This window comes from Octopus bimaculoides, chromosome 13 (assembly GCF_046866305.1).
Source record: "Octopus bimaculoides isolate indiv1 chromosome 13, ASM4686630v1, whole genome shotgun sequence".
Lineage (NCBI taxonomy): Eukaryota > Metazoa > Mollusca > Cephalopoda > Octopoda > Octopodidae > Octopus > Octopus bimaculoides.
Genome location: NC_142940.1, coordinates 6554961 through 6580950, shown reverse-complemented (window position 1 = coordinate 6580950; position 25990 = coordinate 6554961). Strand labels below are relative to the sequence as shown.

The 25990-nt window shown below is 36.4% G+C and overlaps 2 protein-coding genes across 2 annotated transcripts in view; one reads left to right on the top strand and one right to left on the bottom strand.

The window, feature by feature from the left end:
• Positions 1-1462: 1462 nt before the first annotated feature.
• Positions 1463-16469, bottom strand: LOC106869266 (V-type proton ATPase 16 kDa proteolipid subunit c). The gene is made up of 3 exons (XM_014914934.3): positions 16138-16469; positions 5437-5620; positions 1463-3280 (listed from the first exon to the last, which is right to left on the bottom strand). The coding sequence occupies exons 1-3, from the start codon at positions 16211-16213 to the stop codon at positions 3073-3075; spliced, it is 468 nt and encodes a 155-aa protein (XP_014770420.1). The 5' UTR covers positions 16214-16469; the 3' UTR covers positions 1463-3072.
• A 215-nt stretch (positions 16470-16684) lies between these two features.
• Positions 16685-25990, top strand: part of LOC106869265 (periodic tryptophan protein 2 homolog) — a 43654-nt gene continuing 34348 nt past the window's right edge. The window contains exon 1 of the mRNA XM_014914932.3: positions 16685-17038. Coding sequence (XP_014770418.2) covers positions 17021-17038 — 18 coding nt within the window. The 5' untranslated portion in view covers positions 16685-17020. The remainder of the gene's footprint in view (positions 17039-25990) is intronic.

The window sequence follows — 25990 nt, the reverse complement described above, 5'->3', positions numbered from 1 at the left end:
AGAAAATTTTAGTTTTAAGAGAAATAAATAAAGCAGAGATATGCATGAATTTGAAAAGAGATTTTTAAAACTTAGCCATTAACAACTTGCTAGAGTGAGATATTCACACATACAAACACCTGACACTCGAGCCTTTACAATTTTATGTGCAGCTGTATTGTGGAAAGATATTTGGTAATAATAATAATAAAAAAAAAAAGAAACAACTTATGAAGTGTTTGTCTCAGCTGGGAATAAATATAATCAAGTAGCTTTCAACAATAGAATGGAGTAACTGAAAGTGTAGTCCTCTAGAGTATGGGGTGGACTAGCGAGAGCTCCCTAGAAAAAGCCAACAGCTTTTATTTACTCAGTCAGTAGAAAAAGGACACATTCTGAAATGACAGTTGTTAGAGTTAATAATAATAAAAAAAAAAGAAATTCAGTGAGCTATTAGTTCTGTTAAGAAGAGGGAGATTTCTCTAACCAAGTGAAGGGTAAATTTTTATGATGCTTGTTTATGAAGTGTGATACTGCATCGTAGCCAAAGAGGCATTGTTGGATGCAGAAATGTGAAAGGCAAGAAAATGAGTGACCACAACATTATATATAATTAGATGTGTTAAACAAATACAAGCAGATGTTAAGTGAATTTGAGTCAGTGTTAGTCTGCTGCACACAATCATTTCTCATGCTCATGTCCATATCTCTATTTTCCTTTGCTAATATGAGCTTGGAGATTTATTTTAAGCATGATTTTCATGGCTGGATGCTTTTCCTGTTGCCAAACCTTTATTTTTTTTTTTCTAATTAAGGGATGTCTTGAAAAGTACAGAGCAATTGAACCTAACACCAACATCAGCACTACTCCACATGGAGTACACAAACATTGATGTAAATTTGCACATGCACACACAATGGGCTTTTTGCCGTTTCCATCAACTAAATTCCCTCACATGGTATTAGCCAACTTGGGGATAGAGTACAAGATGCTTACGCAAGGTGCCATAATATAGAATTGAACCCAAAATCAAATGGCTGTAAATGTCAACTGTATGGCCAAACACCATCTTTAAACTAAGTTGAATGTTAAAGGATTCAAGATGAAAAGTGTGTGCGTGTGTGTGTGTGTGTGTGTGCTGTTTATGTCACAATTTAGACACTTTAAGTGGATGCAAAATAACTTTATCTGTGGAACTCAAAGAGCAATGCTATAAATAATGTAAATATTGGGTTGAAAACCTTTTTGGATAGAGAGGCCCCCTTGACAGAATTTGGCTTTCAATCCATAAGAGCCAACTCAATGTTTACTGCTGTTATTTAAGGCTTTATCGATTTTGAGTCCTACAGATAAAAATTTTTTTAAAAAAACGTATAAATAAGTGTAATAAAATTATTTCCCCTCCAAGAGGGAGAATCATTTTTAAGTACAACACTTCACCATGAAAAGACTTGTTTAATTAGAATTATAATCAACAACATATTGGTATGAAGAACATGACCACAAGCAGGAAAAATGTTTATTTGTTACATGGAAAAAAAAACCCCAAAAAATAGACAATAACATTAAATTACAAGAATACATATGAGAAAGAGGAAGAACGTGTATTCTCATACAAGATCTTCAATCTATGGTAATCAACATCACCAATCTCAAAGATTGGCTTGGAAAAAAAAAAAAAAAAAAAAAAAAAAAATTTGTTTCCTTTATTAAACCAACAGGCTAAGAACAACCTACCTATATGGAATGTCCAGAGCGAAAATTTTTAAGTGATTCAACAAATTTTTTTTTCTCTTGTCTTCATAATTTCATTCAACAGGTAAAATGTTTCCAGGTAATTTTTGGAAAGCATCTTACAAAAATAGAAGGATTGAAAAAAAAAAAAAAAAAGAAAGAAAGAAAACCAACAAACATAAAAACAAAACAACACTTCATATGTATAGGTCAACATACTTTAAAAACTATACTGGGACCTGCAAGTGTTACATTTTATTCAACATACACCTGGTACCGTTTTCTGGAAATAAGTCTGGCTCTATGTGGGCTAAATGACCGTTTCTGCACCTGTAGGAAACGTGAACGAGCAGAAGGAGGAGGAAGAAGAGGAGGAGCTGGAGGAAGAATAGCACAACAATACTGGTAACAGCCCTTTGCAAGCTATAAGGGGGAATGGGGGTGGGATGGCTGCAAGCCTTAGAGACTCCAAGAAAGAATAAAAGGGGGGATTAGGGGGGGAAAAAACAGGAGAGAGAAAGTGATGTTGGTGGCAAAAACAACAACAACAAGACCACCAAAGGAAAAATTATGGAATAATTAATTAATGGAATAGGTCATTGATGAATGACAACTAGGAATCAAGCCTCAACACCACTACCTCCTCCTCCTCCTCCACTGCCACCACCACCACCATCCACATCAACCTCCTTACAGCCCAACACAATTACAGAATGCAATATACAATTATTTTGTCCACAACTATTAGACTTTCTACAGCATTAAATGGTCAACCTCTAATATTTCAGGAAGAAAAAAAAAAAGTGGGGGGAGAAAAAAAAAGACCAGTAAATTTTTTTAATATACAAGGAAAGACCCACACACGCCCACACGCATGCACACAGTCATTCATGTATGTATATGTATGTAAATAATACACTTTTTTTTTGTTGTTTCTTTTTGCACACAAGTCACTTTAAAAAATTCCTGATCTATCACATCTGACACAATGAGCCTTAAGATTTTGTTTAATGAATACGGTGGAAGGAGTAGTAAGTGTCTTTACAACAACATTCAAACTGTACACCTGTATTTGCCTACACAGCCAGCATATAACAACTCTTCATTCAAAATAGTTTATTTCTGCCTGCTTTATCCTCATTATCGATCATCCAGTTTCCACCTGGCGACGACACCAAGGTAGAAATAATGAAATTAGACATTCAATTAGAACTTTTTTTTTGGTATTTTTTTTCTTTTTAAATTGGAGTTTTCTATTTCCTTTCCTTCAGATTATTACTGTTTCCACCGTACCCCCTAAATTATTTTAAAATTTTCTTTATTTTTTGTCTTCTTTTAACAGCAACCACTAGCAAGCCTCATTCACGTGTTGAAAGAATCAACGCAACAATCAATCCATAGAGTCCCAATACTTCAGCAAAAATGAGGATAAGAATCATTCCGACAAACAACCTGGGTTGTTGAGCTGTTCCTCGCACGCCAGCGTCTCCAACTATGCCAATAGCAAACCCAGCAGCTAATCCACTCAAACCGACACTTAGACCAGCACCTAAATGAACAAAAGCCCTGAAAAATGAACAAAGAAACATGTTAAATTTACGCTTATACCAGCGAGTCTTATAAATCTGTCAGGTTACAAGAAATGAAAAGGAAAAGAAAAAGAACTGCCACTGTCTGAGAGAACATGTTCAAAAAAATGTCCCCAAAATTGTGAAAGTAAAAAGCTTCAGTTTTAGTATAAAGCTTTGATAACATTACCATAAGCAAAATGGGAACATCTATCACCTGACATGTTTGAGAGCTGACTATATTAAAATGGCAGTATGAGTGTGTGTGTGTGTGTGTGTGTGTGTGCATGCACAAATGTGTATATGAGTGAGTGTACATGCACAAATGTGTATATGAGTGAGTGTACATGCACAAATGTGTATATGAGTGAGTGTACATGCACAAATGTGTATATGAGTGAGTGTACATGCACAAATGTGTATACGAGTGAGTGTACATGCACAAATGTGTATATGAGTGAGTGTACATGCACAAATGTGTATATGAGCGAGTGTACATGCACAAATGTGTATATGAGTACGTGCGTGTGCATGAGTGCAAATGTGTGGATGAGTGTGCGTGCAAATGTGCATGAGTGTAAATATGTGTATGCATGTGCAAATGTGTATGCAAGCATGCATATATATGAATGTGTATATGCACATGCATGCATGTGCACATGCAAGCATGCGTTCAAATGTGCATGTGCATGCAAATATGTGTGTGAGTGTTTGTGCAAAAACAGAATATATTTTGTCAGTGGATGAAAAGACTAACGCCACCAGTTTCATCTCATCATCAAGTAGGCTGGTCAGCCAGAGTATTTTGCATAAGAAGGCTTAAACAAAGAAACTATTTAAATGTTCTATGCTAATTTATTCTGAAAAACGGGGCAAGTGTTGAATTGGCTTTTGTTTATCAAAAATGGAAACAGCTTAGATTCACATGACTTAGTGAAACAAAAAATTATCTGTTACAGCATGTGGGGAATTCAGATTCATAGAAGAAAATTAACATTCTTATAAACCAGGAGCAACATATGTAACAAGTCTCTAAGAATATAAAACCAGCAACTACAACTTTGACCCACTAAGAATTGAACTCTCTCACTGCTCTAAAGTCCATATTTGTAACGTAATCTTTTTCTCAAGAGCAAGGATAAAATACCAGATGCTCTTGTAATGGTCTTTTTTTTTAAAGCTAAAACTGTTCTGCTTGGTTGTCTTAACTAGCAAATAGGTACAAGCAAATGGCAGTGCAGCCTTCCTACAATTCAGTATATTTTCTTTCTGAAAATTAGATAACTGCATTAGCCGTTTTATTACCATATTTGTTGACATACAATGCTCTTGTTTCAGTTTCTAAAAATATCAAAAGGTTTAATAAAGTAACTTCAAATTTAATTTTGATGGAATGTTTTAATTTAAGTCACCTTAAAACAGGAAGCTTGTATCAAAGCTTCAAGGGTTTAATGGGTTGTTATCAAACGGGTTGTCTGATGAGCAATTGTGGGCCATTCATGGCTGACCTTAAAGATAAACCTCACCATTTGGTATTTACACCGTCTTTGAATAAATGACAACAGATTGGTGCCAAAGTCATGAACCCAAATTCTGCAAGCGCTAAACATTTTTTTGATAATGGTTTAATGAAAAGCAGCAGCAGCACATTACAAGATGTGCCTGTTTCAGAGAGGCCCTTTCGGCTGGTGACTCTTAGGCAGGAAATCTAATCTTAATGTTTGCAACAATGTTATCCTCAAGAATTACTTAGCTTACCTTAATCAGCCTTGATGGCTGAAATCGTTAATCTTTTTGATGCCAACCAACCCAAGACTGCCTATGTTTCTGATACAAATTTCCTGTTTAGTTTTATAATTATAGTTTATTTACTAAATTCTTCATTACTTTCAAGATTAAGTTAAATGCAAGCTGTGTATTTTAACATAAATATGGTAACAAAAGGATTTTAAAAACCAGAAAAATTGATTTTCTCTGTATATTTGCCTCAGTTACAATGCAAACCATTACAGAGGAATGATAATATTCTTTGATTAGTAATTTTTCCCTTGCTAGAAATTTAGAAAACTGAAGATAAAATCTAAGGGTAGTTGTGGGTATATGTCTTTGCAATAACTTTCAATACAACAAACTATAAAGAAAAAAAACACTTACTTGAACAGCTTGTAGCCTTGTTTGATATTATTAGCAATAAGGACAGCCACAACCAAACCATAAATGGCGAGGATACCAGCCATGACAACTGGAATGATGGATTTCATAATCAACTCTGGACGCATGACAGACATGGCTGCGATACCTGTGCCGGACTTGGCTGTGCCATAGGCAGCACCAAGTGCTGTAGGAGGAAAGTAAAGAAACAGAAATTGTTAAAATAACAAGTCAAGATTACCTGCCAACACAAAATAAAGCTTGTTGTAAGCCGATAAAACATCCTTAAACCACAAAATAATAGTAAGTTGTTACATATTTACTAAATGAGATAACGAAAACGACTTCATTTAAATTTGAAATTTGATGTGACACCAGATCCAACTGTTGCAGAAATTCCAATCAATTCATCTTGAAGATTATGGATGAGAATTTCAAAATCAATCCCAAAAGAAACGAAAAAGAAATAAAACTGAAATACATTAATTAGCAGAAGACTGAATTAGGTTGCAGAAAATTTTATCTTTCAATAAGAAAGCTAATGGCTTTGTTAAGGAATTGATTCACAGCAGGGAAATTTTAAAAAAACAAGGTTGAAAATGGTAATAAGAAGAGACCTGGCACTTAAGGTGCAGTGTTAGCATGAGGTATTTGAAATGATTGAAAAACCATAATAGTAGGGATGTTGTAAATATTAATTTATTTTTTTAATGTGACCCTTTCAAATTTGACGATTTTGAGGGCCAATGTTGAGAATTTTTTTTTTTTTTTAAACAATGTTCCAGCAATCATTTAAGCAAAGAACCCTTCAACCCTGCTTACCAAGAAATTGAACTCAGCGATCAGAATAACTGATTATCAGCAACAAATAAGACAATTTATTAATATTTTGTCTAACATAATTCTGGTATCAAAAAAATTTTTAGACAACGTATACAAAAAAAAAAGAAAAAGCTTAAAATACTGTATTCGTGTAAAAGCTGAGCCCCCAATTTAGAGTCAAATCTTGATACGAATTGCACTTGCTCCCCATATCTAAACTCGGTATCAGCTCTGTCCTAAGCCACACACCCTGCTTTCTTTTCTTCAGAAAAAAAAACCAAGTATAAAATAATGCGACTCAAGTAATTATACCGATTTTTTAAAATTATGATTGCGTTCCAGTAAAGGGGTAGCACAATTCGGTTTTTATGAAAACCGCCAAGATTCGATCGACCAAACTCTAGCATCAAATTAAAAATATCATCTATCACATCAAATACAATATATAAACAGTCTTCATGTAATCACTATTCCTAAAAAAAATTTTTAAATGCATAAGAAACCCGCGAAACAGTTACATAAAAGTTTCGTCATGTTAAAAAGTTTACAATCACGTGATTGTAAGCAATTTAATGGGTACGTGTGGATTCACTATCACATGCTAAGACATAATAAACTATGAGAATTCCCATAAAAAATACTGAAAACTTCAGCTCAGCTTAATCACCAACTAAATTTATTTCACAAGAATGAGCCGAAACGTAGATCTAAACACCAAGTTAACCCTATAATCAAATGACGTTCCGACCGTGACCATCAACTTTTATTCAGACAACTATACAAACTCCATCTATTCTGTCCTATATGTGCTTTCCTTTAAGAAAGTGCAGTGCGAATTGGCTGCTATTTCTAGCAAATGACTCGATCACACAAGCACAACCGTCTCCAAATTGTCTGAGCTGTAGTGGCGTGGGGAGGGGGGAATATAAAGAAAAATAACCATTTAAATTTTTAATTGTCAATCACGATTCTTTATTAATTACAAAATAAAAAAAAAAATAGGTAATGAAAAGGGAAACGGGAGAGATACTTGCACCCAAATAACTAGCTTTTACAATTTCCAAATTTACGACTTATTAAAAGCGACAGAAGCTGGCAGAATCGTTGGCGTATCGGATAAAAGAGTTTAGCGGTATTTTTTCCAGTTCTCTACGTTCCGAGTTCAAATCGTGCCATGGTCGACTTTGCCTTTTATCTTTTTAAAATCGACAAAATAAAGTGCCAGTAAAAGCTTCAGGGGTCAATGTAACTGACTCGCCCCCCCCCCCCCCCATTCCTTACTCCACTCAAAAATGTTGTCCTTGTGCCAAAATTTGAAAGTTATTACGTTCCAACAATTTCGCAATATTATGTGTGTGTGTAATTTATCCCGGAACTCGATCAATGCTAATGTAAATATATAACAGTAAAATTTAATACACACAATTTGCTGTTGTAATTTTACAGATTCTAGTAAATTATTTATGAAAAAAAAAATTGAAACCAAACCCATATTTGATTTAGATAAATATTTTGCAAGTTAACCTGCTGAAACTACTTTAAACAAGATGTGAAAAACAGCAGGTTTCAAAGTTGAACAAATTATAATAATGGGAACGGCAATAGCCTAACGACAACGAATATAAACAGTGAAACATTGTGAACACAATTTTAATTTCCATAAATTACAGGTAGAATTATTAGTTAAACGAGAGAGGGAAATCAATAGCAGACCCCATAGGGCCAACGCTGTTATTAATAGAAAGAAAATCGTATCACGTATATCGGGGGTCCAAAACCGCAGGACCGCACAGAAAGAATACATTTAAAATTTTTATTTCCGTGTTATTTATTGACTAAAGCAATGATGTATTATATACGCAATATGTATTCATCATATATGTAATAACTAAATTTATATCATTTATTCACTGTGTTTTGTTATACGCGTGATTCGCCCTGTCCTTGATATACAAAAGGTTGGGGACCGCTGACAAGAGATTGTGAGAGGACCCTCAACGGAACGACAGGTTCTAAGAATCATTCCTGTCTGTGACACGTCTGCATAATGTATTTCACCATTAATACCCTAACTTCCAAGCAAAAATAGGGATTAATTAGACACCCCACCTCTACTGTTACGTAATATATGCAGAACTTTCCTCGGCCAAAAAACTGAATTTTTCTTTTCTTTTAAGTTTGATATATTTATACACTCTGCCATTTCAACATTTATGCTAGGGGATAAATGTATTCTTTGTGAAGAATCGCTGCTCTAAAGACTGATAAGAACAGTAGTTGTTACATCTAGGAACCCTTTATACGATTTCCTCAATCTGCTGATCCCCTGACCCCACCCACTCACTATCGCAATATCAAGACAAACAAAAACAAATACAGTCTTTTGAAAAATGAAGACAATATTTTCTTTTTTATTGAAAGAATTAAATTTTATTAAACGACCATATCTTCATGAACTTCAGAATTTTTCACAGACGCGACGGGTTAGAAAAACAGGTCAAACCCCGAGAAAAGTCTATGAGACACCATTAAAAGAATAAAATCCTAGTCGATCACAAGAAATCTTTATGTGAAATGACCAATAACATATGTTAACATATCAGTTTAAATTGTAACATCTCCACCCACCCCCTACACATGTGATCGTGACCGACTAGACAATCGGAAGTTGTTATACATCGCTGGTCACAATGCGCTTTACACACGCTTAGCTTTCTAATGATGCCACCGCGTATGTAAGTCAAATTGTAATAAAAACAATTTAACATTAAACTGAAGAAATATCAACACCTTTATTTTAAGACTACATAGCTTATCAAAAACTTTTACAAGATGGGTGACAGTGAGTTCGAAGTTTCGGCCTGCTAACCTTCATTTTACACAAACCATACACACATTATATATGAATATTAAAAAGAAAGGATTTTTACTAATTCAGTTTTATAGATTAAGAAATGTGGTACATGTCTAAGATGTCTAGAATATGCTACAGCCAAAAGATTCTTTCAAAATCAGACATTGATATTAATTCAATCTGAACGCTTCGGAAAACCTCCATCGAAACCCGAAGGGAGTTTTAGATGCGTTAGTAACCCCAAAGAGTTACAGGCACGTCTTCTAGAACCAAAGAAACATCGAAAAAGAATTGTGTTACTTATTCTGGAAAGAAAAAACGATGAAGGAAGAAAGTATTTAAAATAAATCTATCAGTGAAGAAGAGAGGAAACTGGCCTCCTGAAATTTAGGTCGATCATAAACAGAACCTCTAAATATCGATTAGTTAATGAGAAATGATGAGATCAGGGAAAGGAGAAGAAACGGGAGTTGCGACATATCTAACCCTCTCTCTCTATCCAGTTAACAACCATTACTCGGTCCAATGTGAAGCAACCGGGAGCTAAATTTAGAATCACACTGGAAAAAAGAAAACACAAACAACCAGATGCCAGGCGAAACCACACTAAACTGCACAGCCATACTTGAATATATGTAAAAATAAAATATTAGGCTTTTTTAATAAGGAGACGTTAATGTACATGGAACAGCAGCCATAAAAAGAGGGAGTTGTACGAGAGATCAGCTTGGCCTGCTAGAAATAACAGCTAAATCTACCTGAAGTGACATATTTCAAAGGTATATATATTGGATAATGTAGTCATAGATACGACTGAAAAAGCTGCCACAGATGAAATCAGGGGGCTGACATGGAATCGGTCAACAGGTACATTTTTTAACAAATTGACCACCATAGCATGCATGGGTAGCACATTTTCGAGAAGCGGGCCGCATGTGACATGGTTTCATCATCAGGCGAGCCGCACGACTACTAAAAAAAAAAAATCCAAGGTATCTTTTTGGTTGACATTCAGAATGTTCAGTGGACCACAGTTTGCTCATGACTGATCTATAGTCAAATCTTACGGATTTAAACATTTTTAAAATTACACCCCAATAAAAAAAATCCATCTTTAAAATAACCATAAACACCCGAAAATTAAATAAGTCAGAAATAGATTACGTCACATCTGTTATAAGGATATAAACAACAAAAAAACAATCTCATCTGCCAGAGTATTTGATAGCTACCCCCAAAATCTCATGACTAGTACAATAACATCATATGATCTCATTGGTCATATGAATAATGAGGTTCAGTTGTAGATAAAATAAATCAAGGATTGGCAAAAGAAACGGATGTTTGCACTAAAATTTTATCCGAAACGAAAAGGTGTGGTGACGAATGTCCCATGACATTCCATCCCCCCATTGGAAAAGTACTACTTTCCAAAGGTTCCCCTTACTAAAAGCACAAGACCTATTAAAAACCTAGACAAGTAAATTAAGGTTGTTGAGGGTAGAGATTTATGAAGTGCTTCCTCTATCTCCCTGATTACGTAAAACCTCTCACAAGACTTGTATACAGAGGACAATACCCTCCACTCCATCGCCCTAGATACAACGATAACAATCTATGTTGTCATTGTGTGTGTACTTTAGTTTGGTACTTCACCGTTCAACCGTTGCTATTTCACCCCCGAAATGTTAGTACTTTGACCACGTTTATCTCTACGAATTGACCTTGTGTTTCAAGAAGGACGGCTGCCGAAAAAATCGAACACGAAAGACCAAGATACTTCATAGTAGTGCACCTGCCCTCATTAACCGAGATGTGCCCAAAATTTCAGCGATAAATACAAACCACTGAACCTCGACCTGCTAGAAAGAGCTTGTGAAATCGACAATACATCCATCTAATAAGACAGACACACTGAATAATGTAGTTTTAGACATTAGATCTCGGAGAGAGAGAAAAAAAAAAAAGTGGCATTGTCGTGGCTGGAACGCCTTTGATAAATCTGCTAGAAGAGGGGTTAAACTATCATTTCGAAATGAGATTAAGATTAGTAGTGGTAGGCCAACGAAAGTAGACCGTCCGAAACTTAGATATTTCCTCTCTCGGCAAACCTTCTTCTCAAACAACACTTAGGATTAGATTGTTAATAGTTACAATGTACAAAATAAATAGATTTTATTTAAAGTAAATAAAAAGGCTGCCATAAACGAAGATATGAATTTAGGTGTGCCACCATTGAAATAAATATATATATATAGAGAGAGAGGGGAGTGAAGATAGATCGACATTTTACGTATGCCAGAAATCCAGTGTTCCTCTTCCGAGTTGAGAGCATGTCGACTGGCCTTCACCTTTGCTTTCAATTTCATTTATATCTACAAATAATTCTTTCTAGCCAGACACAAATGCCCGAATCGGTTTCTTTCTTTTCCCGTGTGGTGGTAGTGGGTGTCAGTCGATTACCATCGATCCTCAGTTCTCGACTGGTATTTCATTTCATCGACTTCGAAAAAAGAAGAGAGACGTTTTAGCCTCGGTGGGAATTGAACTCTAAACGGAAAGCGCCGCATCTAAATCCCGCAAGGTCCGTACGATGTCCTAACAATGCTTATCCGGCACCTTTCAGACATCGATTAACAAATATATCCCTTAGATACTATTGTAGAAAAATATATAGTAAGTCCGTAGTCGGGCAAGAATATTCTGGTCGACTCGTTTTCAGAACATCCCATTGCTTTACCCGACTGTAAAATATCCTTCGGAAGTGAATGGACGTGACAGGTCTCCGTTCCGGCGGTGTCGGCTAAAATATTAAGAATCTTAAGATGCCTGGTGCGAGAAAGAAACCAATCTCAATACATCAACACGTAACAGCAACCCTCCTCAGTGATTGTCACAGTAGCACACAGCTGAGCACAATGAGAGAGAGAGAGAGAGAGAGAGAGAAAGAGAGAGAGAGAGAGAGAACTTGTAGCTAGCTACTGGGCGAAGCAGCCACCAGATTAAAAATCACCCACCTACCCTCATATATCTCACTTCAGTTTATAGTATTTACAGTAGTCCAACTAAAATATTTTTAAACGAAGGGCGAACGAAAGGGAGTCAATGGACAGGAAGAAAGCTATGGAACAGAAAACATTCGTCGTTCCAAAGAGAATCGACGAAAGAGAGAGAGAGAGAAAGAGTGTGTCTTCACGTGACTTATTAGTATGCCGAATCCCATATATACCCCAACACCTCACTGGATACTAAGAGATTATCGCCGACCTCAACATACATTCATATAGAGAAGAAATCTAAGATCCCAATATTTATTTTTTAACGTCTATTAAGGAATCTACGAGCTTATAAAATATTCTATTCCGTTACTGAAGTATTATTAATATGCGAGATTCTGAGACGTTTCTTGTCTATGAGAACTAGAAACATATAGATACTAGGCAAGCCAGGAATCAGGCAGGGGCACTATCTGAAATATAACACCTTTAAAGGGGTTATACTGGAGAGAAAACCGCGAATGATCTGTGTGTGTGTGTGTGTGTGTGTGTCCCTGCACACACACATACAGGGCCGAGTGCAAAACAATGGATTAAAACAATGATGGGGGTGGTGTGTGTAGTGAACAAAAAAAAATGGTACGAAACCGATTCTGTCCGAGAGAGTAATGAGGAGATAAAGAGTGTGGAATGGAAATTAAACAGAGACGAGCATTTATAAAATCATGACGTACTTCCAATTAGAGAGATAATAAAAATTAAGGGATCCGTGTAAGGTTAAATATCCCTGCCTTGTTTTAATCAAGAAATATATATATTTACACACATACAAACTTTCAGGACAACTATAATTTAAAACCAAAAAAAAAAAAAATTACTTAAGGATAACGATACTGAAAATTATAACAGGTGTGTGAAACGCGAAGAAAAAGATGTTCTAATTAAATATACGATCGACACAGAGAGGACTGCCAATGAGTGGGCGTGTGGTTTAGGCTTTGAGAGAGAGAGAGATATGTAAAAGATAGTTGAATAATATGAGATTCTTCAAACTCACAAGACAGGGGAACCGTTTCTTTGTCTTCAACCCGTTCCCTCTGTGTCTCATTTCTTGAAAAAAAACCCAAAAAACCTACTACCCCATATATATATATATATTTAAAATGCTTTCCAGCCCGTCAACATATATATTTCAATACAATAACTCTGCTCTCTTCAACTTATGGCGTGACTCGACACTTAGTCTACCATAATTACACATTATCAGAATTTAAATTAAAACGAAAAATAAGACTCGCCAATTAAACGGCGTATCTCATCACTCCAACACGAAAAATAATTACTTAACAGTCCTGCTATACATACGCACGTGTGTGTAGAATATAAAATAACCATATTTCACTTATTAAAACCCAACTGCATAATATATGCAGATATTACAAGCTAAAAATATACCTCGTCTTGTACATGTGTAGACACTTTGGAAATGAAGCGCCTCGCTACCACTACACATACCTTATTACATAATATCGCCATACAATACGCTTGAGTGTATAAGCTCTCTATCTTCATATAAAACGAATATATTATGTACACCAGAGTATACGTAAGGGGGTGTTTCTCAATTTTATTAGTTTAGTTGAAGTGTTCCCATCACTCCTGTAAACACTTTTCCGAAAGGTATTGGACTAACCAGTATGGAAAACATCATAAGAGTATATGTTTAAAACGTGGTTGTTAGTGTGTGTATATTATATATATATATATATATATATATATATATATATATATTCCTCAACTTGCCTTTCAGATTATACACACACAAAGTATGTCAAACAGAACCGAAATTAAATAATACCTTAATTACAGTTGAAACTTAAAATAGGACAACGTTAAACCGAAAAGATTACTGGTTAAGACAACTGGTTAAGCACTGAGGTGTGACCGAAATCAGGAAAGGGTAACGGTTTTTGACAAGGCCCACTGCCCCTCCTCGGGTAGATGAACAAAAAAATAAGGTCACATTGGGGCACAAAAACCAAAGATAAAAATTAACCCTACACATGTCACAACTTTGTAGGTCGAAAGATCTGTGTGTGCGAGTGGTTGTATAAGAATATGTCTCAAAAGGAGGAAGGGTTGAAGCGGCTTGGATTGAACAATAAAATGGATTCGGTGCCTTGTACTAGTAATTTTGGATTTAAAATCTTTCAGGTATTCCGATGAAATGAATACCAGTAAGACACTGGGAATTGGTATGACAGTAACTACTGCCCCTCCCTCAAGAAACAAAAATAATTGGGCCTCGCGCCTACGCATATGTACGTACACACACACATATATAAATATATATACAGCTATCCTCGCTTTTATGGTCTTAAAATTTAAATTGACCTTTCGACTATTTTTTACTCATATATTCATACACACATGGACGAGAGAAAATTCTTTCTACTCATACAGACATACTTCAGATCATATATATATACACATGTGTGTGTAAGGTACCCTAAGAGTAAAAACGCAGTCAAAAGACCAATTTGAATTTAGGACCGTAAAAGCGAGCGTATATATATATATATATATATATATATATATATAATGCACAAAGTGGAATGAAAGAAAACAGATTATCAAGAGATATATTGTGATAATTGGAACACCTATTAATTTTCTGAACGTTAGATATAATTAAAATATTGTCAATTCATATCTTTGCTGTTCTATCAAACCACCTCAGTGGTGTAGTTTCCACCCTTCGGTCAGCAGGCCTTGTCGAAGAAATATTATCATTAACAGGTATTTCCAACCGTGACTAACCATATCGTCTTTGATACATCTAAAACTAGGCTTTCTTTCTTTTTTTTTTTTTTTGTATTTTTCTTACGTTCTAAGAGAGTTGGAATGCGATATGAGGGATATTTGATTACCGTTTCCAGCAAAGGCTGGACGACCAGTAATAATAGTGACAGCAACAAGCATTGGTAGTAGTAATAATAATTGTCGGTTCCGATAAACAAGGAACGGCCAATCATTTATGTTGATGAGTTTAGTTTCTAGAATGGAAACTGACTGACACAGATTGATGTAGGCGGTGGCGGCTACAGTAATAGTAGCAACAACAATGATTTTCATAACATAGGCACAAGGTCACATCTCGGTGACTAGCGGTGGTGGTGGATAATAGAGAAAGACTATAGTTATAGATATGTATTGACCACCAATACTAGATTGTTACTAATTCCATTGACCCCAAACAGGATGTGTGTGTGTGGACAGGGCAATGTCGACTGAAGTGAATAACGTTTGATCAACCTCAGGTCAGTCCTGATTGAGTAGACAAAATCAAACTTATGGCCCCAAAGGCCGTTCCAGTCGTGACAACAATGCCTAATTTTTTTTTTTTTTTTTTTTTTTCCTAGAATACAAATTTAGTTCTAGGTTACTTAATTCAAGGTAGTCATTTTGTTGGCACGCTATGATTTCGCTGCTGTTTCTACGCTAGTTCACATTACTTGACAAGTGGAACTCACTCCCATGACAATCCCACACAGCCATCCCATGACGAAGGGCGAACCAACAGAGTCGACCTAAGCTGGATTCGATCTCAAAATGCAAATGACAATTGAAGTTGAACATAAAACAGAATATTATTAAATATTAATAGTTAAAAACAGTATGATTTCGGCAACAAGCCTTGTAAATTTGATGGTAGGAGTGTCAGTCGATACTATCGACCCCAGTACTAGACTGGTACTTTATTTTATCGACCCCGGAGGGATGAAAGGCAAAGTTGACCACAGTAGGATTCGAACTCAAAACGTAAAGGGACGTAATAAATGATAGGGAACTCAAATCACATTTAAATTATTATAATTTTAGGGGTTAAAACAACATTAATAATACTGTTCATGGTAATATTTTAAAAAAATATTCAGGACAGAACATTTGAAGCAAAGAAGAAAATTATAATGTATGTATATATTATTATAGGATATAATTATATAGAATATATGCGTGTTTAAAACTTACCACTAAATACCATTGCTGATGTGGCACCCATTACACCAAAAAACGGCGCATAAATTGGAGCATCGTCGGTAGACATGATGTGTGAGTAATTAAGGTTTCAACGATGAACGGGTATATATATATATATATGTGTATATATTGATTATATATCGATAGAGACAGAGAGCTAACTATATATATATAGTAATTATATATAAATATAGTAAGGTAAGGATGAATGAACAGGGGTTGCTCTGACTGTGGTGAAGGTAGCGAGAGGGCAGGGCAGGGCAGGTTCTCTTCAGAGACCAACAACTGAATTGGGAAATATCAAAGACACACGCAGAAATGGCGCAGTAGTCATATGATTGTGTTGGTTGGACATGAATTACAACAAATAAAGCATTTTCATTGGTCGGTTGTAACCAATCAGAATCACGTTAACCAATCTGGTCGATGTTAACCAATCGGAATCAGTCTTGTTCTGAAATGTACATGCACTTCCGTTTCCGCTTTACATTGCTTCCCCCCCCCCCGTTTCTTTCTTTCTTTCTGTCTTTCTTTCCTTCTTTCATTTTTGTTTCTTTCTTTCTCTTTTCCTCTTTGTAAGTTTCAAAAAAAGGAAAAAGAAAATAAGAACCGAATAAAAAAATATCAATTAAAGAAGTAAATATATAAAAAAATAAATGAATAATAATTCTTGACTCATGTCGCCACATGGCAAAATGTTGAGGTTTCGAACCTAAAGCTATTTATTTAAGGTGAAAAAAAAATCCCTGTCACTTATATATTGTAATAATATTTAATATTAAAAGCAATATCTATTTATTTACATATATATATATACATGTGTGTATATACATATAGTTATCTGTAAACATTTGCCTTGCTTCCTCATCTCACGATGAAGTTTTCATTTCAGGTAAGTTTATTTAAAATTTATTATTATTATATTATTAAATTTATTATAATTAATTATAGATCATCATCATTATTATTATTGTTGTTAGTTTTATATTCTTTAATTGGAATCTGATTTAATATTTTAAAATAATTTATCCAATTATGTCTAATATTCCATCTATTTGCTAACATCTCTTTATTTTTCTTTAATTTATTTTTCTCGAAGTTTGTAATCAACTCTAATCTTTTATTAGCGTACACATTTATAAATTAAAATATACAGTTTATAAATATTTATCGGTAACAAGTTTTGGTAAGAAAACTTTTTTTCTAAATCAGAAATAGTGTTTTATGTACGATATAGGCTATATAATTTTAATTAATAATCATTTTAAAGAAATTAATTGTAAATATCAACATCTTATTCAACAACATGTTTATTTCACGCACATGCTGTCTTTAAGTATCATAGCTGAAACTTAACTCAGCTTAACTTTATAATTATAGTTTGGCTTCTAATATCCGTATGATGACGAAAATACGACAGTTAACAATTCTGAATATGACAGAACCTTATATTTTTTCCTTAATATTAATGTTCACTGACCAAAACATTGTATAGAAAAGCATTTTTTTAAAGCGAAGTGGTTTGGATTAACTTTTGGGTTTACACACATGGTTTGGTTGTTAACAAGTACTTCTCGGACGGAACCTCGGGCATGGTACTGTAAACACAGAAAATGCTGAAGGAAGTCGAATGTAGCATATATATATATATATACACACACACACACACTCATTTGTGTATATCTTAGAAATTTGGGGGGCTTAACCCTACACGAATATCGCGCATGTGTTTGTGTCTAAGATGTTATTGTGTGTATGAAGTGTTTGTTTATATGTGTGTGGTATCAATATGAGTATGTTTATGCCATGGAGTGTGTATGCATATATATGTATACGTATACATGTGTGTAAGTGTCAAGTGCTACAAATAGACTGCCATCCATGTCAATTTCATACACGGTCGGTGTCATCACTGGCTAACCCGGCATCTTCACAAGGCTGGCCTGATGAGAACGATTGCTAAAACCCTGAGGGGCAAAAACAGAACCTACCAAGAGGGCGTAAGAATCCCTGCACAGTATTAACGAGTATCTAGCAACGGCATGGGGCATTGGAATACTCGAATCAGTGATCCAGTGCCCATCGTTTATTTGAATTGATTATATATATATATGAGGGGAGATAGTGTTTCTTAGCCAGGTGGATGCAGTGCGGTCTTGAACCATGGATGTAATTGAGTAGGGAGCATTTGTCTAGGGAGATAATGTAAGTCTATGTAAAACCGGAAGTGGCTGAGCGTTCCACAGACACGTGTACCCTTAACGTAGTCTTCAGGGAGATTCAACGTGACATGAGGTATGACAAGGCTGGCCTTTAGGTCCAACTCATTTTTGCCAGCTGATGGACTGGAACAACGAGAACCCGGTTTTCGGCTCACGACTTTACGATCCTGAGCCGAATACCTCTAACCACTTAGCCATGCACTTTCATGTTAGTCTAGGCTGTGGTTTACTGTCAGATGGCCCCTGGTGGTAGTGACCGATTTGCACAGGTTCTGTGCTTTGTGAGCAAGCTTAAGGGGGAAACAATCTTTTCTCTCTCTCCCTTTTTTCCAGTGGAATAACTATGTATCTCCTCTATGGCAACAAACCTTTTCTCTTGCTCTTTATCATATGTTAACCCCTCATCACATGACACAAGGTCATCTTCCTCAAGACTGTTCTTCCATTGGTGACCCAGCTGGTACTGGGGCAACGAAAAGCACCCAGTACACTATAAAGTGGTTGCAGTTATGAAGGGCACTCAGTTGTGAAAACCATACCAAAACAGACAGACAGAGTTTGGCAGTCTTCTGGTTTGCCAGTTCCTAAAAGGACTGTCCAGCTTATGCCAGCATGGAGAAAACAGATGTTAAATGGTGATGATGTGGTGGTCAGCTTTAAGGTGTTTTCGGGAAGACTGGGTTTCCAGCTGCTAGGAGAGGTGTTATATATATATATATGACAGGCTTCTTTCAGTTTCCGTCTACCAAATCCACTCACAAGGCTTTGGTCAGCCCGAGGCTACAGTAGAAGACACTTACCCAAGGTGCCATGCAGTGGGACTGAACCCAAAAGTAAAAGAAAGATTGGGTGAGATGGTTGCAGCTGGAATATCTGACTGTAAGGTCTGCTTGATAGAGACTGACTTAGTGTTCAAACAGCAGCAATGATAATGAAATATAGTGTTAAAAAGAAATGAATAATTAACTGTAATTAATATAGTGTTATAATTAATGTTAATTATATTACACATTAGTAGCACTAATTTGAGGTAATAATAGGAACATTCTCACAGACAAGTATCAGACTATGTGTCTGTTGATTACTGAGTGATTGCCAATACCAGTTATATTACTGGGCCCTGATTAATATGCTACATATTCATCCTTTCAGGGTTGGTAAATTATTTACCAGTTGATCCCTGGGGTCGATATAATCAACTTACTCTCGAACATTCACACATACATGACAAGCTTCTTTCAGTTTCCATCTACCAAACCCACTCCCAATACTTTGGTTGCCTCAAGGCTATAGTAGAAAGCACCTATGGGGTCACACAGAGCTACTGAACCCAAAACCATGTTGAGAAGCAAACTACTTAAACACACAGCTACATCATACCCTTAATATTCTTACAGAGCCCCTAATGTTGCTTTACTACTCTGAACACCATATTGATATTCCCATAATATGCTACATGGCTCCCTCATACTACCATAACCTGATACAGATCCTGTAATACCCTTAATATGCTACAAAGCATCGTAATATCCCTTCAATTTTCTATAGGGCCTCTGATATCTCCTTAACCCTTTCGTTACTGTATTTATTTTGAGATGCTCTGTGTTTCTTTCAATTACTTTAAATATAGCAAAGAATTTAGTAAAATAACTTAGGAAGGAATATACACACCAGAGAACCCAGGAAACCAGCCCTGTGCTCCCTACAGACTGTGGACTAACCATGACCCTAGAATATCCTGTTCTGTTGTCCTCTATCTGTAACAACCTTGGCTCCATCATATCGTTTTCTTTTTCCTTTCTTCCCTTTTTTGTTTTTCATTATTGCCAGCTCTCATTTACCATTCTAATGGCTGGTTATTGACACCAAATATTTCAACAGCTTTCTGCTGCCATAATGAGAGTTCATGCTTCATCCCAGATGTTCTATTTCCATCCATTCATGGTCTTTTTCCTTCTTCTTTTCCCTAAAATGTTCTTACCGGTTCTCTTTGTGAGGACACTTAACCACATTCTTTGAAATGTTTTGCCTACTTAACAGGACAATTTGCAAGAATCTCTCTCTCTCTCTCTCTCTTCATAGTTTAATACAAATATTACACAACAATAAAGAGGTGTTTACTGATCTATGGACTTACCTTGTGTTGGTTCACTCCTTAGTCCCAACTATTTCATTTACTTTACAATCTCAAAGTCGAATTAATTGATTACCCATGGATGGATAACTCTGACCGACAAAGGTCAACCTGGTGACCTTATTGCTTCAGTGCTTGGAATCAATGAATATTTACACACACACAGATGTACGCATGCATGTACCTGCTTTATTCTCTTTTTATTTTTATCTATTTATTTTCCTATATCCTTTTCTCCCTCTCTTTCTCTCATCTTCTGTGCTCTCTCTCTCTCTCTCTCTCTCCCCATCTTAATTTTAACCTAATATATCCGTGTACACCTGTAGATATGTTTGTGTTTATATATGTACATATGTGTGCGTTTGTGTGTGTGTACATGCATGTTACAATTTACGAGGTACTTTTAGTTGGTGGTGGTGGGGTGGGGGAGTCTGTCAAGCAGCTGTTTGGTTCGTGACCATCTTTTCAGTGGAATGTCCTTCGTCTTCAAGAATGTGAACTTGTCTTTTATTTAGCAGTTAATGTCTTTGACATTAATGAGACTTCTCAAAGAAGACTCATTAATGCCATATAGACTTTTCTTTGACACAAACAAAAGAACAATAATAGTTGCTGTGAGGTTTGTAATTCAGGTCAAAACGAGTGGTGGTGGGGTGTGACAAATTCTGTGGAGCGTTGGACGAAATGCTTAGGAGTGTTTAATTTTGGTCTTTTTACGTTTTGAGTTCAAATCCTGCTCGGGTCCACTTTGCCTTTTTCATAATTCTGGGCTGGTTTCAACTTATTCTGTTGTCTTGCTTGATCACCGTCTCTCCACCTTGGCTTCTGGGGGTTTTCAGTGTGAATCTGAACAAGGTGACCCTTTATGATGAGGGATACAAATGTTCGTTTAGTAGTGTGGGTGTAGTGTTATAGGTTAGTCAGCCCTGATTTGCCTCGATCAAACAGACCCATCCATGATCAAAGGCCTTTCTGGCCATGACCATCATTCCATCGTCATGGTTTTTACACCCATTTTTTTCATGCTCCCATAGGGTTGGATTGGTGGTTCTCATCTAGGGTTTACATGACCCTTGAGGGATCCACATAAGATTTTGTTGTTAAAATTTATATACAATAAACTGGTTATACTTCTGAGAAGACCCATAGTAAATTGCAGTCGTGGCAGATACTGGTGTCTCGCCAATGGTACCCATGCTGCTGGTGGCACATAAAAGCAACCATTACACTCTCAGAATGGTTGGCGCCATGCCAAATCAGACTGGAGTCTGGTGCAGCCTTCCAGCTTGCCAGCCCTGGTCAAACCATCCCACCCATGCCAGTATGGACAGCGGTCATTAAATGATGATGAATACACCAAGTATTTTAACAATTTTTAAAATTCAATTCCTAATATTTAATTATAAAAATATAATAGGATTTTTTTTTAAACATTGAATGGGTATGAGGGTCCAGTAAGAATAAAATAGGAATTAAAAAGGGCTCATAGATTAAAAAAATGGTTCAGAACCCTTGGGTGAGATGGAATTTGTTGGGGCTCATTTTCATGGTGTCAATGCCCTTTCTGTTGCCAACCTACATCTGTTTCCAAATAAGGTAATATTTCTTCCATGACCAGATATGTTTCCACAGAATACAGGAAATAAAGAACACTGCTTGTATGACAGTGATGCTTGTTTACAGCTACTCAGCAATATGGAAATGAGGAGGCACACACACAACATTTTATTATGGTTGAGTCAGTTTCTTGCTAATTTGAGTGTTACCTGTGGGTGCGCAGGATCTTCAGACCAGTTACTGTCCTGTGGCAGGAGTAAAAGACTCTTGCTCAAGGTGTCACACGGTGGGACTGAAGCTGATCAGTGCAGGTGGAAAGTCAAGTTCTTCACTGCATGGCCCTACCTGATGTACATATTCTCTTCTACTCTTTTACTTGTTTGAGTCATGCTGGAGCACTGCCCTCAGTTGAGAAAATCGACCCCAGGACTTATTCTTTGTAAGCCTAGTACTTATTCTATCGGTCTCTTTTGCCGAACTGCTAAGTGACGGGGACGTAAACACACCAGCATCGGTTGTCAAGCAATGCTAGGGGAACAAACACAGACACACACACACACATATATATACATATATACAACAGGCTTCTTTCAGTTTCTGTCTACCAAATCCACTCACAAGGCTTTGGTCGGCCCGAAGCTATAGTAGAAGACACTTGCCCAAGATGCCAGGCAGTGGGACTGAACCCGGAACCATGTAGCTGGTAAGCAAGCTACTTACCACACAGCCACTATATATATATGAAACTAGCAGAAATACCCGGCGTTGCCCGGGTTAAAGAGAATAATGAAATCTAAAAACGCCGTCTAGACTACGCATCATCTTTATATATAGAGATGTATATACGCACACGCACCCAAACACACGTATATATATGTATATCAATATAAATATATGAAAGCCAATGAAGTTTCGTAAAAGAAGGTGATCACGTACATACTTTCTTGCTGTTGTGATTATAACACCTCATTGTAAACTATGTTCCTTGTTTTCCCTTGTGGAGCATATACAAATAGGTTTTTTGTTGCTGCCCACTCTTGAGCAGCCAACATACAGTTGTCCATGTGAGAAGCAGGGCTCTTCCAAGAGAAGACCAGCTACAGACAGTGTTTGAGCCTGATATTTGTTTATGGACATGGCAAAAGTCACACGAAGGGGGAATTGTAGTCTTCTGAATGTAAAAGGAATGTCTGCTCCTGATGGAGTAAGAGGAATTCTTGGAATAAAGACGTCATCCCTTTTTGCACATCCAGAAAGAATGGTAGCCTCGATAACGTGTGACATCATTTTCTAAATAATGCTCATCTGTTATGTTCGGGTTAAAATTTCATCAACATCAAAAATATATGAATTTTCATGGGAGTTATGGCCGTTATGCAAAGAATATAATTTCCAAATTTCATAAAGATCCATTCAGTACTTTTGACGTAGTTTTGGATAAGAAAACAAATGACTAATGTGTGTGTTTGTGTGCATGTGTATGTGTGTGTGATGGGTGTATATATGTATAGATATCTGTATGCATGTATATATGTATATATGTGTACATATTACATGTACATCTATATATATATATATATATATATATATATATATATATATATATATATATATATATCTATATATATATATATATCTATATATATATATATATATATATATATCTATATATATATATATATATATATATCTATATATATATATATATATATATATATATCTATATATATATATATATATATATATATATCTATATATATATATATATATATATATATATCTATATATATATATATCTATATATATATATCTATATATATATATATATATATATATATATATATATATATATATATATATATATATATACATATATATATATATACATCTACACATATGTATACATATACATGTATGTATAGATCTATATATATATACATATACGTGTACATCTATATGTATACATATACATCTCTCTCTCTCTCTCTCTTTCTCTCTCTCTCTCTCTCTCTCTCTCTTTCTCTCTCTCTCTCTCTCTCTCTGAAAGTATCTGTCATTACAGTATCGAAATGGTGTACATATACATGTATATGTATACATATACATCTCTCTCTCTCTCTCTCTCTTTCTGTCTCTCTCTTTCTCTCTCTGTGAAAGTATCTGTCACTACAGTATCGAAATGTGATTGTTTCAGTTAGTGGAATAGTTTCATTTTTAAAGTGAAAGTATTTGACATGAGTGTTTTTGTTTCACTTTTGACACGTAATACTTAAATAGTGGAGGAGATATTATGTTGCCGTGTACTCGAACTCTGCAAGAAGTTAATAATTTTTTTTGACTAAAACACAACTGGAACCCTAAGTAAGGCATGTGTAAAATTTGAATGAAATTGGTTGCGTAGTTCTCGAGTTTTAGGGATTCACACAGACAGACAGACAGACAGACACACATTCTCATTTTTATATATATAGATGGTAAGAACTTTTGCACATGCATTCATCTCATCACCTGACACTTTACCTGTGACGAAAGAGTCACAATATTTCCTCAAACTCACCTGATCCTCTACAGTCACTGGTTAGTAATACCTGATGAAACAGTCACAAGACATCCTCCCCTCCCCTCTTTTTACAGACACACATGACACAGGTATGTCTAGGTATTCATTGTACTTTAACTGCAACTATTTCACCTGATGTAAAAACAGGTGATATTGGCCATTGTGTGCAAAGAATCGAGTGACTATGTGTGTGAGTGTTGGGGGTAGGTGGTGGCTGGGTGGGTGTGGGAGATGTTGTGACTCTTTGATCTGGGGTAGATCACCTGATAGATGGGATTAGTTCTCCATATGGAAAGAGATGCCATTGTCATCATGTCATTCATTTCATCATCATCGTTTACCGTCCGCTTTCCATGCTGGCATGGGTTGGACGATTTGACTGAGGACTTGTGAACCAGATGGCTACACCAGGCTCCAGTCTGATCTGGCAGAGTTTCTACAACTAGATGCCCTTCCTAACACCAACCACTCCGAGAGTGTAGTGGGTGCTTTTATGTGCCACCGGCACGAAGGCCAGTGAGGCGGTACTGGCAACGGCCACGCTCAAAATGGTGTATTTTATGTGCCACCCGCACAAGAGCCAGTCCAGGGTCACTGGCAACGATCTCGCTTGAAAGTCCTTACACATGCCACAGGCCCAAGTGCCAGAAAGGCGACGCTGGGCACAGGTGCCATCCCGATTTCGCTTTCGCTTGCCACAATAAGTCTTACGACGGGCTTCTTTCAGTTTCTGTCTACCAAATCCACTCACAAGGCTTTGGTCGGCCCGAGGCTATAGTACTGGCAACGATCTTGCTCGAATGACTTTTCACGTGCTAGGAAGGCGACGCTGGTAACGATCATGCTCAAATGGTGCTCTTAGCGCTCCACTGGTACAGGTGCCATCATGATTTCGCTTTCGCTTGCCCCAACAGGTCTTCGCAAGCTGAGTTTAGTGTCCAATGAAGGAGACGTTGGCATGGGGGCCCAGTCATCGAATTTAGTTCGATTTTGATTTCACTTGCCTCAACAGGTCTTTGCATGTGAAGTTTTAACGTCTGTTTTCCATGCTGGCATGGGTTGGATGGTTTGGCAGGAGCTGGCTCCAGTTGTCTCTTTTCTATGGCTGGATGTCTTTCCTAATGCCTACAACTTCACAGTGTGTACTGGGTGCTTTGTATGTGGCCCCATCATTGATACTTTTTACATGGCCTGGCATGGGCTCCTCTTATGTGGCACTGGCACTAGTGCTTTTCATTTGGCACCAGTACGGGTGCCTTTCTACAGACAAAATTCATTGAGGAACGTTTTCATTCGCTTCGTGTTCTTCCAGTCACCATTCTTTCATCTGCTTCTAAGTAAAAGTAATTTTTCTTCCAGTCTTCTGTTATG